This window comes from Rhamphochromis longiceps, linkage group LG10, assembly GCF_057381845.1.
Source record: "Rhamphochromis longiceps isolate RC_006_pf linkage group LG10, R_longiceps_female_GT1.1, whole genome shotgun sequence".
Taxonomy (NCBI): domain Eukaryota; kingdom Metazoa; phylum Chordata; class Actinopteri; order Cichliformes; family Cichlidae; genus Rhamphochromis; species Rhamphochromis longiceps.
The window spans coordinates 16,010,517-16,026,449 of NC_140566.1; the positions used below are offsets into that span (position 1 = coordinate 16,010,517).

Below are 15,933 nucleotides of genomic sequence, written 5' to 3' on the forward strand. Positions count from 1 at the left end.
TGCAAAAGCAGGTCACTTGCTCAAAATCGATAATCCATTCCTCAAAAGCAAGTATTCATGTCAATGAAACTGCCGGTGTCATCAAAGTGAGAAGTCTTGACACCATCTTTATGAACAAGATAGTCAAATGGCTTTGTCATGTTTTCATTATGACAGTTCACAGTATTCTCTCAGTGTTTTCCAATCCAAAAAAGGTCAGAACTCGGTGACGCTACCTAAAAATGCTCAAGACAGCACTATACACTTTTTGTACAGCCATTTACAGGAAAATCTACAGAAAAGTTAGACATTCCTGTAGTTAGGGAAGTAAGTGAGTACAAGACACTGAATATGTATGTTTCACATTTTTACTGTGTGGGCTGTTTGTAATTCTACAACACTGTGCAAAAGAAAAATACTCTACAGTCACCTATTTAGAATAAACATAAGAAACACCCTTTTGGTAGAGCTGTGCACAAATGTGAACAATATAACGGTACATATTGTAACTGAACATACGTAAATCCTGCTGGCACATCCAGACGTTCCTGTCTGTCTGACCACATATTCTCATCTACATCACAACGGATATCATCCCTTGCAATGCAATGAGGAAAGTATCTCCTGGAGTGACGAATCCACCCTCTGCATGACTCTGCTGTGATGTCGTCACATGCTGCATCCACGGCTGCTAGCAGTGCCATTTGCGCATGTGAATGCCGGTCAAAAACCTTCCACCTCCAGACAGAGAAAAACTCCTCTATCGGATTAAGGAATGGGGAGTAGGGAGGGAGATATTCAACCAGCATTCTATCATGTGTCAGACACAGATCCAATGTGGCCAAATACACCGTTATCCTCTATGACAGCACTTTGAATTCTTTCAACTTTATTGCATTGTATGCAATCACCCTTGCACAAATGGCTTCCTCTTGCTGCTGGGTAAAAACAGGCCTTCTTCCACCTCTGCGAGGTTGTTCACAGTGGTTCTTCCAACATTTGGTTGCATCTTCCGACCGCCCTCATCCATTGTGAGACTGTGATTGACAACCCCCCCCCCCCCCCCCCCCCCCCCCCCCCCCCACACACACACACACATCCTTACCCCTCTTCCACCATGCTGACCTCCCATTTCTGTGTCACAGAATTGTAAAAAATGGTACAAACGGAGTTTGCATGTTCTCCCCGTGTTTGCGTGGGTTCTCTCCGGGTAGTCCGGCTTCCTCCCACCGTCCAAAGACATGCACTTAGTGGGGATAGGTTAATTGGTTAATCCAAATTTCCCATAGGTGTGAATGTGCGAGCGAATGTGAGTGCAAATGGTTGTCTGTCCCTGTGTGTTGGCCTTGCGACAGACGGGCGACCTGTCCAGGGTGTACCCCGCCTCTCGCCCCATGACAGCTGGGATAGGCTCCAGCGCCCCCCGCGACCCTGAAAAGGATAAGCGGACGTGAATGGATGGTACAAACTATGTCCTGCTCGGTTCATATTTGCTTGCCAATTGAGGGTTCATGGGATTGATCCATGAGTGACTGTGAACAAGAGGCTTGTCAGTGGTTACAACTAATACTTCACACACCTCCTCATCAGTGAAAGCTGAAGTTCACCTGAGAGAAATTGTTCAATTTCGGGGACATTTCCAGGAAAAAATCATTTAAAAAAGGTATAAAATTTGCTTGACAGCATTTCACCAATTTTGTATGTAATGACTCAAGCAATGAAATGAAGACTATTAGTTTTATTGGGAACTAATAGTCTTTCAGCATCCAAAGGTATAGTTCATTTTGACTGACATGACATAAGAAAATGATAATGTTGTCGACCGCAGAGAATTGTATGAAAGCAACTGATACATGTCCAAGAGCATTTGCAATTTGTTCAGGGGAAGGAGAAATTGGTACCATAATGTGCAGAAATGACTAAATGTTATGGAGGTTGCACTAATGGTTTTGAGAATTATTATTCTGATCTGAGAAAAGCACCAAAGGGACTGAGAAAAACTGTAAACACAAGCATAAGAGGCAGAACAGAGAAGGAAATAAGAGAGCGTGCTCATGTGGTGGTGTGTGACAGACAGACTCTGACAGACTGCTCACAGTCCTGAAAAACAGGCACTTACAGAGTAATGGTGCGTGACTTCTTTTTTTTTTCGTAGCAGTCGGGCCACAATGTTAGAGCCCTGCAGTGTTGTCCTGGAAACACTTTCAGTTGTGTCTATTACTGAAAACACAGGTTTATGACACACCCTGAGGCACACCTGTACTGACAAACAAAAAAGAAAAAGAAAATCTCTTCCTTCCAAAAACCTACAGGGAACTTTAAAGGCAGACGATCGGACTGTGTTATTATTTTTGGGTCTAGTTTTACAATCAGACAGCTTCCTCTTTGGGTGGTGTTGAAATGTTAAACCAAAGGTGCCAGAGCTGAAGAGAATGTATGTGACGTCCACCCGCTCACCTTGACGTCTCATGGGCGTGCCACATGTGTCAGCTATTGATTGTGCATGAGAAAGTGGTGGAGAATTGACAAAGCACACAGCCGAGAGCACTGGCTAGATTTATGACTGTTAATGTTTGTTGTTGAACGTTTTACTTCGCCCATCGGAAGCTATGTTCCACAAAAATGAAGACAGAGTCATGAAGGATCCAAGGATTTCTTCAGGCAGACTTCCTTGCCAGCAAATATCTGCTCCTTTAGTCAGGTAAAGCGAGATGGTGGCGGTGGAGGTGGTGTTGGTGGCAGTGTCTCTCCTTTTCCTTAATGTGGAGGGAAACACATCTTAACTCAGAAACAGCAGCTGGATCGGTTTTCAGTCAGGATTATTAATCCAGATGGTTCATACAGATGCGCTCATATCTATAAATCACTTCCTTATGCGGCATCAAATAACATTAAAGTCATTTTTTAAGTCACAGAATCGAATTATTTACATTTTTTATTTGTTGTTATTTTGTATTTGCAAAGTAGTCACGCATTTTTTAAGGACTGATGTTACTGGTTATATAAGAATATAGGAGAGGATGCACCCTATGTGCCAATAACAATGACGCTTTCCATGGATGTGAAAGAAGACATTTAGTTATACAGTCAGTCCACTTACTCACTGTTATTCTGCTTGTTATTTAAAAAAATAGGAGGCAAAGTTTGGAGAATTGTACATGCAAATTATTTGCTGCCTAATAATAAGAGATTCAAATGAACATGAAAAAATAACTATTGATTCATGGTGTATGTACTCCATACATCATGTGCACTTTGAAGGTAATGAATTTGTTCTATTAGACCGCGCTCACTATCCTGAAATCGTTCAAGTGTTTCATTTGGCATTACTCATCTGTTAACAACCAGAACTGGAGATAAAACCTTTAAGACACATTTTAATTACAGCCTTTCAGCATTTGTTAGCATGGGTGTGATGGTAGGGCTTTTCTAGATTAGTATGACTCAGTCTGACTCTTTCTTCTGTCATATGTCAGAATAAATATAATAAAGCTTTAGCCCCCTGTGTTTATTTACTAAACTTAAACTTCTTCAACTTAACAGGGTGAAGAAGCCAGGCTCGCTTATCAGATGTTTCCACTTGCTGCAGACACACCTGGTGGTCATCGTTGTCCTCTTAGCAGGTATCTGACATCAGCTGTGACACAAAAGAGATGAAAAAACACGAAGACAATTGAGCGGAGGCGGCTGTTTAGTGGACCAACAGCTTTGAACCTTTAATTATAACCTGCAATGCATGGCATGCACACGCACACACATACAGTACGCACACAAATACCTTGAACTCTTTCATAATATACTGTAACCAGTTAGTCTAGTTTTGTTTATTAGTCGTACTGCTATTCTGAGAAAGGCACAAATGGAGAAGACTAAAAAAGACCACACAGAGAACAGGAAGTGAGGGAATGGAAATGCATTTCAATGACTTTGTGCAACTACCACAAAGTGCATTAATTTTTAAAGTGTTCTGTTTTTTTAAAAACAGAGTTTATGTGCTGAAAAAATTCAGAATTCCCATTTTCCAGCGTGTAGGATTTAAAAACCACATTAGGAACTTTGTACACTGAAACTGGATCATGTTAATGTCCATCAACGTGGTGTCTAGTGTTCAATACACACGATTGGCTTTTGGTCCCAAAACTCTCCATGAAGTTGCCAACAGTGGTAACTGAGAACTTTTTTCTTTTCCAATCAGGGCAAGCCTCCTGCAACCAGACCACTACAACTCCTTCCCCTTTTACTGTTTCTACTACAGCTCCACAAATATCAGGTAAATGAACCCTGATAAAATCTGCTCACCCCTTGGCTTTGTAGGAAAAACGTTTGTTTAATCTGTGTTACTGATTTGTATGTCACTCAGTGATATAAGTGTTTGATCTTCAAGCAAAACTTTAATACTTGGTTGACTTAGTATTTGGTTGAGAAACAAGCACAGAGATAACAAGTTTACTGATAGCTGGTCACAAGGTTTGCACACACCTCAGGAAGGATTTGGGGCGACTCCGCACGATATGCGGAGGCAGATTGGGTGGATTCTTTTATGTGAGGACCCATATGCAGACCACAGTGAGACGAAAATGGGAATTAACTAAAAGTGTGCCATTTATTAAGGCAGATACACCAAACGGGGGGAAAGCAACTAAACAGAGGTATGCCTGAACTGGGGAAACAGAACACAGAAGAGCCACGGGGGTAAAGCAGACGCGACGACAAAGGTCAGGGGAAAACTCACACTGTCAAGAACCTCAGTGTACACTTACGATAAGGACCCTGGAAGCAGATTAATGTGCAGCCACTCAGAACTATGTACAGGTTTATTAATAAACAAAGCAACTTGATGAAAACAAGGGAACCAAAACTACAAACTCAAGCCAGGGAAAAACTGGGAACAGAAAACCCTGGAGCGCCCGTAATCTGGACTGAGGGAAAACTGCAACAGAGAGGAGAAACACAATTACTAGAGTACTGAGGAATGGCACGTAACAGCCAGAAAAAGTTAAACGTCAGGGCTTATGATTAGAGCCGGACCATGAAACTCAGAGGGGGAAGAGTCCATGGAGGGAGTCTGAGGAGGCAGGAACGAGGATGGGAGGTGAACAGGCATGGGGACAGGCAGGTGGCAGGATTCCAGCACCGAACGTCGTTCCCTAAGTACATAGACACAAGATGAAGATGAATTCCGAAGTTCTCCAGTAAATACAGAACTTACGAAGAGCCTAGTTACCACCGAGGGGTGACTAACGGACTGGCGAGGAGCAGCCATCTGCGCCGGGTGAAGTAGTCCCCCGGCGATTGTCTCGAATGGGATGCAGGTGTGTAGGAGATGGCGCAGTCCGAGGGTGTGGAGCCCATCTATGCCACTCCATGACCTTAATATGCTTCTTTAGCCACACCTTTGTTCCTCTGCAGCATATTTTAAGCCACTGTCATGTTGGAAGTTCCATCCATGACCCGTCTTCAGTATTCTGGCTCAGGGAAGAAGGTTCTTGTTATGATATTTTGATACCACGGTTAGCATTTACAGAAGATTGTTTTATACAGGAAAACTGTTACTCAATAAGGTCCATCTACTAGTTGTTTTTCTCTTTCTCTCTGACCCAAGAATTAAGGTGTAAGACTCACAGGCTGGTACCCCAAGGTCGAAAACACCACAGAGACGAGACCACTTCCTTACTCCCATCCTCCCTTCCTTATCTCTTAGAAAAAGGCTCGTTAAAGGCCAGGTGGTTTGTTTCAGAATTCACTAATGAAAGAACTCTGTATTCTGTGTATTTTGCTGGGATGATCATAAATTGTAGCTGAGCTGATAAACTACACACAGGATACTTCTTTGCTCACAAGGCAGGAAGACGTTTCCTTATTTGGTCTGTACCGGTTTGAACTGGGAAAGCTGACACACGAACCTTTTTTCATCTATATAAACTGCTGTGTATCAAATAAACCTTTGAGTCGATTGGGAAGGCAACCTAAAGCAGTCTCTGTTTTCTTGTTCTCCCAAGCTGCTCCCGAGCTCGTACTAACACGCTGAATGGCATACCTGAGTGTTACTTTAAATAATTAGGAATCTTAGAAGGAAAGGACAGAACTCTGCTTATCGCTCACGCCACGGAGGAAACCCGGGACGGCAATTTCCTTCAGTTCTCATCCTAGGTTTTATGGTACATGACCCTGTCAATAGCCGCTCAATGCAGCGAAGTCCCCTGTACCTAGCCCAAAGCATGATGTTTCCACCTCCGTGCTTGACTGTGGGGAGATTTTCTTTGGGTCATACTCAGCATTTCTCTTCCCTTTTGGCGTCATCTGACCACAGCACTTTCTCCCAAGGCTTCTCCTCCCCCAGGATGATCATGTAGGTCTACAATCTTGTCCCTGACATCCTTTGACCGTTCTTTGGTTGTGCTCATGATGGCGGAGAGGTTTAAATGAAAGAAACTGATTCTGTGTGCTTTATACACATAATGAATTGAGAGCAGGTGAATCTGCTCTTGATTGATCGATGTATTGAAATCTGTGTGTCACATGGGAACGCAGTCAGTCTGCAGGAGCCGGATTTCTGGTTGGGTAGAAATAATGTTTATTTCTCTAAATGACATACAAATGAATTCATAACTTTTATGTTATTTTTAAATGTATTTATTTATTTGAAAATTAGAGGCTGTTCATTTTTTTGCAAGTGAGCACTTCCACTTCCAGCAGGGGATCAAATAATTATTTCCCCCACTGTAGTTGACTTGTACAGGTAATAGTATTTAAGTAAATTAGGCTAAATAAAAATACAAAAAATTCTCAAAACTGGGGCACATTTTTGAATGGCCTGTTAACATTAACCACCATGAAAGCCATATAATTTGGAATGTAACAGAACAAAAGTGCTCCAAATGGCAAGAACAACACAAACAAGCTAACTATCTAAAACTCCACCCCTGTTAAAATTACCACAGAGCACAATATTTGCCATGGAAATTAAATATAGTTTGACATTTAAAATGAGCAGCCAGCTTCAGTTGCAACACATCAGGTGACTGTGAATCACTTCATTTTTGCTATTTCTATTTTTGGCTCCCTTTCTCAGCCCTTAGATTGCCTCTTTGTTACAAGCAGCTGGTATGTTGTCCTCCGTTATAGAGTTTAGCAACTTTTGCCAATGATTCTCTTTGCTTTGTAATGCAGTATACTACTTTGTTGACATTACGGTGGATGTCACTGGACAGATCAAGAACGAATCTGAAATCATTGCCTGGGTATGTAACATGTACGACAGCAGGCTTATTAAAACACCAGATGTAATGCTTAAATCCTGTCAGCAAACCATATGCTCTTTTCCTCAGCTCAAGCAGGTTTTCAGCACCAAGCTGGAGAACTGCGTGCCTCCAAACCCTCCAGAAACTACTGCCACACCGACCTCCCCACAAACTACACCTGCAAGTACTGTCAGTAAGACAACACAAGTGGCCTCATCAACACTGAACACTTACAACAGCACAACAACTGCAGTAACCACATTACAGAGCAATAGTACAGGTGCAACATCCACGGCCTTAGAAGGCAACAGCACTACAGCAGCAACACCCACGGGAGGCAACAACTTCACAACCACTGCAACAACATTACAAGGCAACGGGACGACTACGACAGCAACACCAACAGGAGGCAACTTCACAACCACTGCAACAACATTACAAGGCAACGGGACAACTACAACAGCAACACCAACAGGAGGCAACTTCACAACCACTGCAACAACATTACAAGGCAACGGGACAACTACAACAGCAATACCAACAGGAGGCAACTTCACAACCACTGCAACAACATTACAAGGCAACGGGACAACTACAACAGCAACACCAACAGGAGGCAACTTCACAACCACTGCAACAACATTACAAGGCAACGGGACAACTACAACAGCAACACCAACAGGAGGCAACTTCACAACCACTGCAACAACATTACAAGGCAACGGGACAACTACAACAGCAACACCAACAGGAGGCAACTTCACAACCACTGCAACAACATTACAAGGCAACGGGACAACTACAACAGCAACACCAACAGGAGGCAACTTCACAACCACTGCAACAACATTACAAGGCAACGGGACAACTACAACAGCAACACCAACAGGAGGCAACTTCACAACCACTGCAACAACATTACAAGGCAACGGGACAACTACAACAGCAACACCAACAGGAGGCAACTTCACAACCACTGCAACAACATTACAAGGCAACGGGACAACTACAGCAGCAACACCAACAGGAGGCAACTTCACAACCACTACAACACCATTAACAAGAAAAAGAAAACGGAAAAGAAGCTTGATACGTGTAGCTCGGGACATTAGTGGCAATGGGACACAAAGCAGGTATGAGTGCAACTATTTCTATCAAATAAATGAACAGATGGAAAATGAGATTATGAATTTTCATGGAGCACTTTCTGTAATATATTGTGGCAACTGTGTTGTCGAACCCACACTGTGAAGATTTGTTACGTTTATCATTTAAGGTGAGATTACATTCTGTCATGGTCCTGAGTCTGAGGACTCAGTGTTTTGTGTTTCCTTATGCTTTTGTTCATTCCGAGTGTGTATTCTGTTGTGATTTTGCCATTTGTTAGGTTTGTGTTCTTTGCCTGCCTGCTCCCACTTCTCTGTGTTCCCTCTGTCTGTCCATGGTGTTATTGTGTCTGCTCATGAGTCTGCCTGTCATGTTCAGTGTCCTGTCTGATTCTCTGTGTCTGTTAGTTTCCTGTTTTATTCTGAAAGTTCATGTCTCATGTCAGTGTGTTCAGTTTTACCTCTCCCCTGTCTCGTTAGCCTTATTGCTCCCAGCTGTGTCTCCCTCCTGTGGCCCATTCCCTGATTACTCCCCGTGTATTTAAGCCCTGTGTTTTCCTGTGCTCTCTGTCGCGTCGTCTGTTTAACGCCGTGTCCGTCTGCATCATTCTGTGTAACCTGGTGTTTAGTCTGCGTCTCTCCGCCATCTTTCATTGTGTATTTTGTTCCTCCCCCTGTGCGTGTTTGGTTTAAGTTGAGTTCTTTAGTTTTCCCCAGTTTAGGTTGGTTTACTCCCCGCTCTGCTCCTCCTGTTTTTGTCCCCTTATCACCTCTGCAAATAAATATTCACTCGCACCCCAGTCAGTGCCTGCATCTTGGATCCTTTACTCAATTCACCACACGACTGCCGTGCAGCCGTGACACATTCAGAGTTATTGTAGTTTTGTATTTTTAAAATGTGGTTTTTTTGTTATTTCATTTTCGACTTTTTGTTTTAAATCAGTTTAGTTTCACTTAGTTTCTTTGTTTTTTCATTTCAGTTTAGTTTTTGTAAAAATATTTTGTTTTAGTTTAGTTTTTATTGATTTCATTCTTAGTTTAACATTTTTACCAAACTAAAAAAAAGCTCAAACTAAGAATTTTTTTTAATTTTAGTTCGATTTCCAAGTTAACAAAATCTTTTCAGCTAGTTTTTCATTTTTTCACATTTTTACTTTTATTCTAGTCATGTTATAGTTTATTATTGTTAACAAAAAGTTTTTTTTCACATCTGCTTTTACTTTAGTTTTAGTTTAGTTTTAACTTTGATTATTTCCTTTGCTGACAGCAGCCAAAAGTTGCAGCTAATGAGATGCCTGCACACTGAATTTCCAATATTTCCCCCCTCTTGTATCCCCTTGAATAAGCATTAAGCAAAATAAGCAACGCTTGTTTGACTTTTTCATAAAGCTGGAGATCATATGAGCAGTTGCACAATCAGTCCTAATTCCACTGAGATGACGAATCATATCAGTTAGTCCTGACACCCATTAACCTTATCTCCATTTACTTTTCAGTTCGAACACTAATGTCATAAATACAACGGGCCTATTTCAAGTGAGTGAGCACATAATTGTGTCTGTAGGTTTCTGTAAATGAAAAAGATCACTTGAATTTAGCCTGATTTGTGTTTTACCAGGGAATGGAAGTGTCATGCGTGACAAAAACTGAAATAAGGTAAGTGAAGTAAAGACATTCAAGTCATTGAAATAAGCTTATCTCATGATCCCTACATTAACACTGATCTTATGCTGCAGAAACACCACGTGCTCTGTGACGCTGAAGCTGAGTCAGGCGGTGTCTTCATGTTGTATCCTCCGCACTCTCTGCGCAGCCACTAACACTTCATCTGATTTTTACGTGCTGGGGAAAAAGGCAGATAGAGTGGGTGAGTGATGCATAGTTACCTACCTGATACGTTTGCAGGATGTTATAAAAGTAACAATGTAATAAATCCTCTGTGTCGCTTAACAGGTCAGCTTCAAAATGTGTGCAATAACAGCAGCACAGTAGAAAACAGCTGCATTTACACTGGTCAAGACAACGCAGCATGGTAAGATCCTCAGTACGGGCAGTCTGTGCTTTCCCAAGTGCTAAATGTTAACTGATTAATCAAAGATAAATTATACTTTTTAAATTCATACTTTAGTTTTGTGAAATTCCATGTTTGTTTGTTTGTTTTTTACAGTAATGAGTCTGCAGCTGCATATGTGGTTCCACCAAGTAATTCAACTAACTGCAGTGCAGGTGAGCTCCAAACTATTCAATGTAAGCATAGTTAAGCTCAGTTTAAATGGACCAACCATGAAAACAAACAAACAACATCATTGCATCAATACATGAATTAGACTGTTACTGCTACTGAAACCTGATGAAGCAACACACTTGTGTTAAAAGACACCAGGAAGTACTTCAGGGCATGTCAGGAAACACACATTTCAAAAGAATAATATTAATTAAGTCTCAGTTACAGTTAACATTATACCTGGATACCAAATCGTGTGGACACGCTACAGAGCATTTGCGGATTATATAGGATTAATTGTTCTGTGAGTGTTTTAGCAGATGCCTAAAAATAGAAAATGGTTAAAAACCCTGTTCTGTACAAAGCATCTGGTTAATTTAGCTTATCATAATAACTGGAAACATAAGGAAACTCATTAAGCTTTTGATTGCATGCCAGGTTAGCCAGCAGCTCGGGGTTGCTTCATACTTGCAACACAGACAATTAAAAACTGAACAAATAAGATTGTAAAAAAGCAAAATGCACAAGATTCTTCTAAATATTTTTGCTAAATGTATTTTTCCCTTAAAGTGTAAAAGTAGAGTCTTGAAGGTGCCTTGATTCGATCCACACTGTAAACCATCATGCTTTGACTTTGTTTCAGGCAACATCACCACAAGCAACTGCAACTGCTCTGACTACTGCAGTGGATCAGGTTAGTGTCACCTATCAAAACCATTTGCATTATGATGTAAATCACACAGTCTGAAAGCTTGGTGACTTGATTATCTTTCCTTTTTTTTTGTTTCTTTGTTTTTTAGATGCATACTACACTTTTAATATTTCCATACAAGATCCCAATATAAACTATTTAAATGTCACCAACCTGGTAATCTTCCATTCACACAGAACACAAATACATATAAATAAACAAATCATTAATGTAAAAATCATATGAATAAATTCTTGGAGCATCAATGAATCATTAATATCTTCAACTGTAACAGATTTCTCAGCTGCGACAGCTTCCACCTTGCTCTCCAAGTGTAGAGTAAGTTTTGTTTTTTGTCACCAGTTTTTAAATAAATAAATACCTTTTTATCACATGTAAAATACAAAAAATAATAACAATCTTGTAATATTCCCTTGCAGAGGTCTATGTCCAGTGTCCATTAATGCATCTGAGTACAAGGTATTCAACCACCAAATTATGATATTATTGCCTTCATGTTTTTCTATCTCTGTTATGATGATTTAGGGCCAAAGCAAGTTTTCAAAATGTAAGTAAGGCATTTAGGTTGCATTAGGGAAAAAGATAACCTTAAAAAAATCAATTAAACTGAATTTAATTTCTTTATTTGACTTAAAGGAGATTCAATCTATTCATCTAGATTAACATCTTTTGAGTTGTTCATTTTTGAAGATATCAGCTGTAGAGATGTCATTTTGTCAGTAATGTCTTTTTGAACATTACTGACTTTTACCCCAAAAATACTCCAGTTTCACATGACAAGAAACTCACCATGTAATGGAATCTCACAGGAAAAATATAGTTTATGTCCAAAGGAATTTGCATTTCATGTGTTATTATTATATTAACACGTTAAAAATGTTTTAGTAGTTTCCTTTATTACGTTCATTTAAAGTTATTTTTCTAAAACTGACATTTCTACACAGGACGCAAACGTGGCATGTGCAAGCACGTCAACAAAGTGAGTCCAGCTATGTTAGAACATTTGTCTAAAACTCACATTAAATCTCACTGCTGCATCTGTTGCATTTGAACACTAGGCTAAAATTGTTGTTGTTGTCTTTTTGTTTTTTCCGTTATAGCCTTCAAAGCTGTAGCGTGATTCTGGCCTTTGCCCGTGAGGTCCCCGTCTGTGATGTAGCAAATGCTGTGGTGTATCTGCTTCAGTCTAAGGAACAAATCAGTTTCAGCGGGCATGTGATCCGAGCGGGTGTGTATACTAACCAAAATAAAACAAGATGAGGACTGAAATATCAGCTCAAGCAGTCAAAAAATAAGTGACGACTTGTGCAAAGCTTGTGCAAAGCTTCTCATTGGTGCTTTTGTGTTTCCACAGCAATTTGTGGAAATTTACAAGCCAATGTCAGCCTGCAGTCTGAGTTCACATGGGTCAGCACGGACATAAAGCCTGCAGATTTCTGTGCTGCAGCAAAGTCTAGCAGCCTCACTTGGTTTGTATGACCTTAATATCCTGCACACTAACCACATTTATACAAAATGTGCTGCAACAGATCAAAAGGATCCAAAGTAAAATGTTACTTCTTTATTTCTTTTTAATAGTCAAAAACAAAACAATGTGGTTATGCAGCTGCAGGACAGTTGTGATCTTCAAAACGTGTCTACCACCACAACCAGCCCAAATGTGACAACCGTGCAACCAAACAGCACTGCCACCAGCACCACCAACAACAGCACTGCCACTACCACCAGCTCTGCTAATAGCACTACAATTGCTGTAAATGCAACTTCAATGCCGCTGAATACAACACAAGGAGTGAATCTAACCACCACCACCAGTGCTGCTAATGTCTCAGTGCCAGCAACAGTCAACACTACTACAACTACAGCTATCACTACCGCTAATAACTCAAGTACGGGTAACACAACTACAACCAAGTCTCCTACACTCACCGTTACTACAGCCACCACAAATCCGAACACTTCTGTGACGACAACTGGAAGTACAACAACAAATTCGTCAGGTTTGTGATCACTTCAGTTGCGTGCACAACTCTGTGGCAATGCTTTCCTTATCATAGCGTCACTGTCTCGTCAAATTGTGTTGACAGCAGCTGAGGCCCAAGCCAACGCACTGCTTGACGAGACGAAAGACGTGTCCAAACTGAACTCCAGCCAGGTGAATCAGCTGGTGTCTAAGCTGGAGGCTCTGTTATCAGGCCCAAATGTCAGCATAGGGCTGGGGAACACATCAGTCAACATTGTCAGCAATCTCCTGGGTGCTTCTCCATCTGTGCTGTCACAGTCCTCCAACAGGTTACAGATTTATTTATTTATTTATTTATTTATTTATTTATTGTGGTCTTTTTACATTAATATTTCATGGGGTGGACAATGCATTTGACCCATACTGTTTTTATTTTTATTTTACTCACAACAATAACCAGATATGGGCTCTAAAGAACACCAACAAAACCCCAGTTTTCCTCTTCCATCCATAGGAGGACAAAACACCTCAATTCCAACTCTTATTTTCATCTTTTTTTAACCAGTAATATTGCTTCTTGTTGTAATTAAAGAAATGACACGTACTATTATTTATTCATTTATTCTCACCAGGATAATAGGGATCGTTGATACAGTGGGGCTCAAGCTGGTTGTTGGAGGGACGGCTCAGACCATTTTGTCCCCGGCTGTTGCTCTGTCAGTGAAACCAGCAGATGGCGCCAACTTTCAGAAAACAACTTTTTCCATCTCAAGCCCCACCAATGTGGAGGTAGGGAAGAATAACTTTCACTTTTGTACAAGTGCTTTGTGTCTCATATAACACAGCATTTCCAGCTTTGTCTAGAGAAGCCTGTAGAAGATATTTAGTGCCTTTTTACTGTCGATTTAATTTTTTATGATTATTTTAACAGGGAGGTTGGAGTAATTGTTTTAGGTTGTAATTGGCATATTTAAAAGAAGAAGAAGAATATACTAACTCAGATTTTGTGTATTTTGTGTATTTGCATGTGTAGTTCAGATTAAACTAAATTTAAAACTACATTTATTTATTTCAGCTTTTCAGAGTAAAGTGGTTCAGTCAAAAACAGGATCAATTCATAAAATACAACAAATTGGTTTAATCGTGTGACTTGTTTTTGCTTTTAAAAACACAACCAGGTGATCTAGGTCAGAAATTCTGACGGTTTCTTTTCCTCACAATGACATGACATGATTTGTCAGTAAATCCCTGGATTACACTTGTGAATGTGGGTGTAATACTAAATGTTTTGACGAATAAGCAGCCATTTTGCCACTATTTGGAAGAACAAAGCTGCTCCTCCAAATAGTGATCTCTAGTAGAGAGACGCCAGTTGCCCCAAATAGAAAACAGGGTAAAAAAAAAACAAACAAACAAAAAAAAACAACTCTCGGATGATCGAGTCTGTTAAGCTTGAGGCCCATATGTGTTACAGGTCCGTGGGAATCCCAGACTGAGAAGGAGCGTGACAACAAACTCCTCGATCCCTCAGGGCTCCGTCACGCTGCCTGCCTCTCTCACTCAGAATCTCACATCTCAGGAACAGCAGCAGGTCTCCAGAGTTCAGTTCAATTTCTACCAGAAGAGCACCGTATTCCAGGTCTGACAGTTCAACCAGCAGTCCCCTTCTTATTCACCACTAACAAAAACGCCAACTTACATTATTTTTAATGTAGTGTTTTAAATCTGATACTTACACACTCTTTACAAACTTGTTTTGTTGTCTCTAAATGGCTACACAGGACAAATCCCTGGGAGTACGCAGGCTTAACAGCGGGATCCTAGGAGCAAGTGTCGCCAACCTGTCAATCACAGGACTCCGAGACAATGTTATAATCACCCTAAAAAACCAAGAGCCTATTCCGGTAAGCCTGGTTTCACCAACTGTCATTTAAAGGCAAATTAAAAGGAAATGGTTGTGTCCTCATAGAGAAATTTACTTCTGGAGGAAGCATTGCCTAAGGGCTTCGGCTACAGGTATAACCAGACAAACCAAGCCAGTTTGTAGCAGTGCACACATGCCGGAGCTATACGACCGAGCTACACATGTGTGTGTGGTTAAATGTAGCAGCAATAGGCCACAAACATGCTGTAAAAGCAACACATCCTTAACAGAGAGAGGGAGATAGAGAGAAAACTATCATGTGCAATTAAAGATGATAAACTCTTTTTCTCAAATTACAGGCAAATTTTGTGGCAACGTGTGTTTTCTGGGACTTTGCATTAAATGGTAAGTTGTCCAGCCATGAGTTAAGAGCTTCAGTGAACACAAACAGACGTGTAAAAACACGAGTCATGTTTGTTTTCTGCCCACAGATGGATCGGGTGGCTGGAGCTCAAATGGCTGTTCTGTCCAAAATAGCACGGACAGTGAGACAATTTGTGGCTGCAACCATTTAACCAGTTTTGCCATCCTGCTGGTAAGATCACCAAAATACATTTTGTCATGTATGTTGTCATGTTTGGTTATTATTCATTAGAATAATAACACTTTTGGGGGGCATCTCCTTCATAAAGGACCTCTCCAGGCAGCCTATAACCAGTCGTGTCCAGAGCACCATCCTTACCTTTATCACATACATTGGCTGTGGAATCTCTGCTATCTTCCTGGCTGTCACCATCCTCACCTACTTGGCCTTTGGGTACGTATAGAAATCCAGAAAATAGAT

The 15,933-nt window shown here is 40.8% G+C and overlaps 1 protein-coding gene across 2 annotated transcripts in view; it reads left to right on the forward strand.

Moving 5' to 3' along the window:
- The first annotated feature begins 2,509 nt into the window (after window positions 1-2,509).
- LOC146660563 (uncharacterized) overlaps window positions 2,510-15,933 on the forward strand; it is a 15,406-nt gene continuing 1,982 nt past the window's right edge. The window contains exons 1-25 of one of the 2 annotated variants that reach the window (XM_085420493.1): window positions 2,510-2,680; window positions 3,523-3,602; window positions 4,175-4,249; window positions 7,150-7,220; window positions 7,308-8,353; window positions 9,823-9,862; window positions 9,945-9,982; window positions 10,063-10,193; window positions 10,280-10,358; window positions 10,494-10,552; window positions 11,194-11,244; window positions 11,351-11,418; window positions 11,537-11,580; window positions 11,682-11,721; window positions 12,207-12,241; window positions 12,363-12,490; window positions 12,617-12,731; window positions 12,841-13,262; window positions 13,350-13,554; window positions 13,858-14,014; window positions 14,700-14,864; window positions 15,007-15,129; window positions 15,449-15,494; window positions 15,581-15,684; window positions 15,782-15,906. In XM_085420493.1, the coding sequence (XP_085276619.1) occupies window positions 2,589-2,680; window positions 3,523-3,602; window positions 4,175-4,249; window positions 7,150-7,220; window positions 7,308-8,353; window positions 9,823-9,862; window positions 9,945-9,982; window positions 10,063-10,193; window positions 10,280-10,358; window positions 10,494-10,552; window positions 11,194-11,244; window positions 11,351-11,418; window positions 11,537-11,580; window positions 11,682-11,721; window positions 12,207-12,241; window positions 12,363-12,490; window positions 12,617-12,731; window positions 12,841-13,262; window positions 13,350-13,554; window positions 13,858-14,014; window positions 14,700-14,864; window positions 15,007-15,129; window positions 15,449-15,494; window positions 15,581-15,684; window positions 15,782-15,906 (3,539 nt within the window). In that variant the 5' untranslated portion in view covers window positions 2,510-2,588. The remainder of the gene's footprint in view (window positions 2,681-3,522; window positions 3,603-4,174; window positions 4,250-7,149; window positions 7,221-7,307; window positions 8,354-9,822; window positions 9,863-9,944; window positions 9,983-10,062; window positions 10,194-10,279; window positions 10,359-10,493; window positions 10,553-11,193; window positions 11,245-11,350; window positions 11,419-11,536; window positions 11,581-11,681; window positions 11,722-12,206; window positions 12,242-12,362; window positions 12,491-12,616; window positions 12,732-12,840; window positions 13,263-13,349; window positions 13,555-13,857; window positions 14,015-14,699; window positions 14,865-15,006; window positions 15,130-15,448; window positions 15,495-15,580; window positions 15,685-15,781; window positions 15,907-15,933) is intronic. The other variant, XM_085420494.1, reaches the window with a different exon arrangement.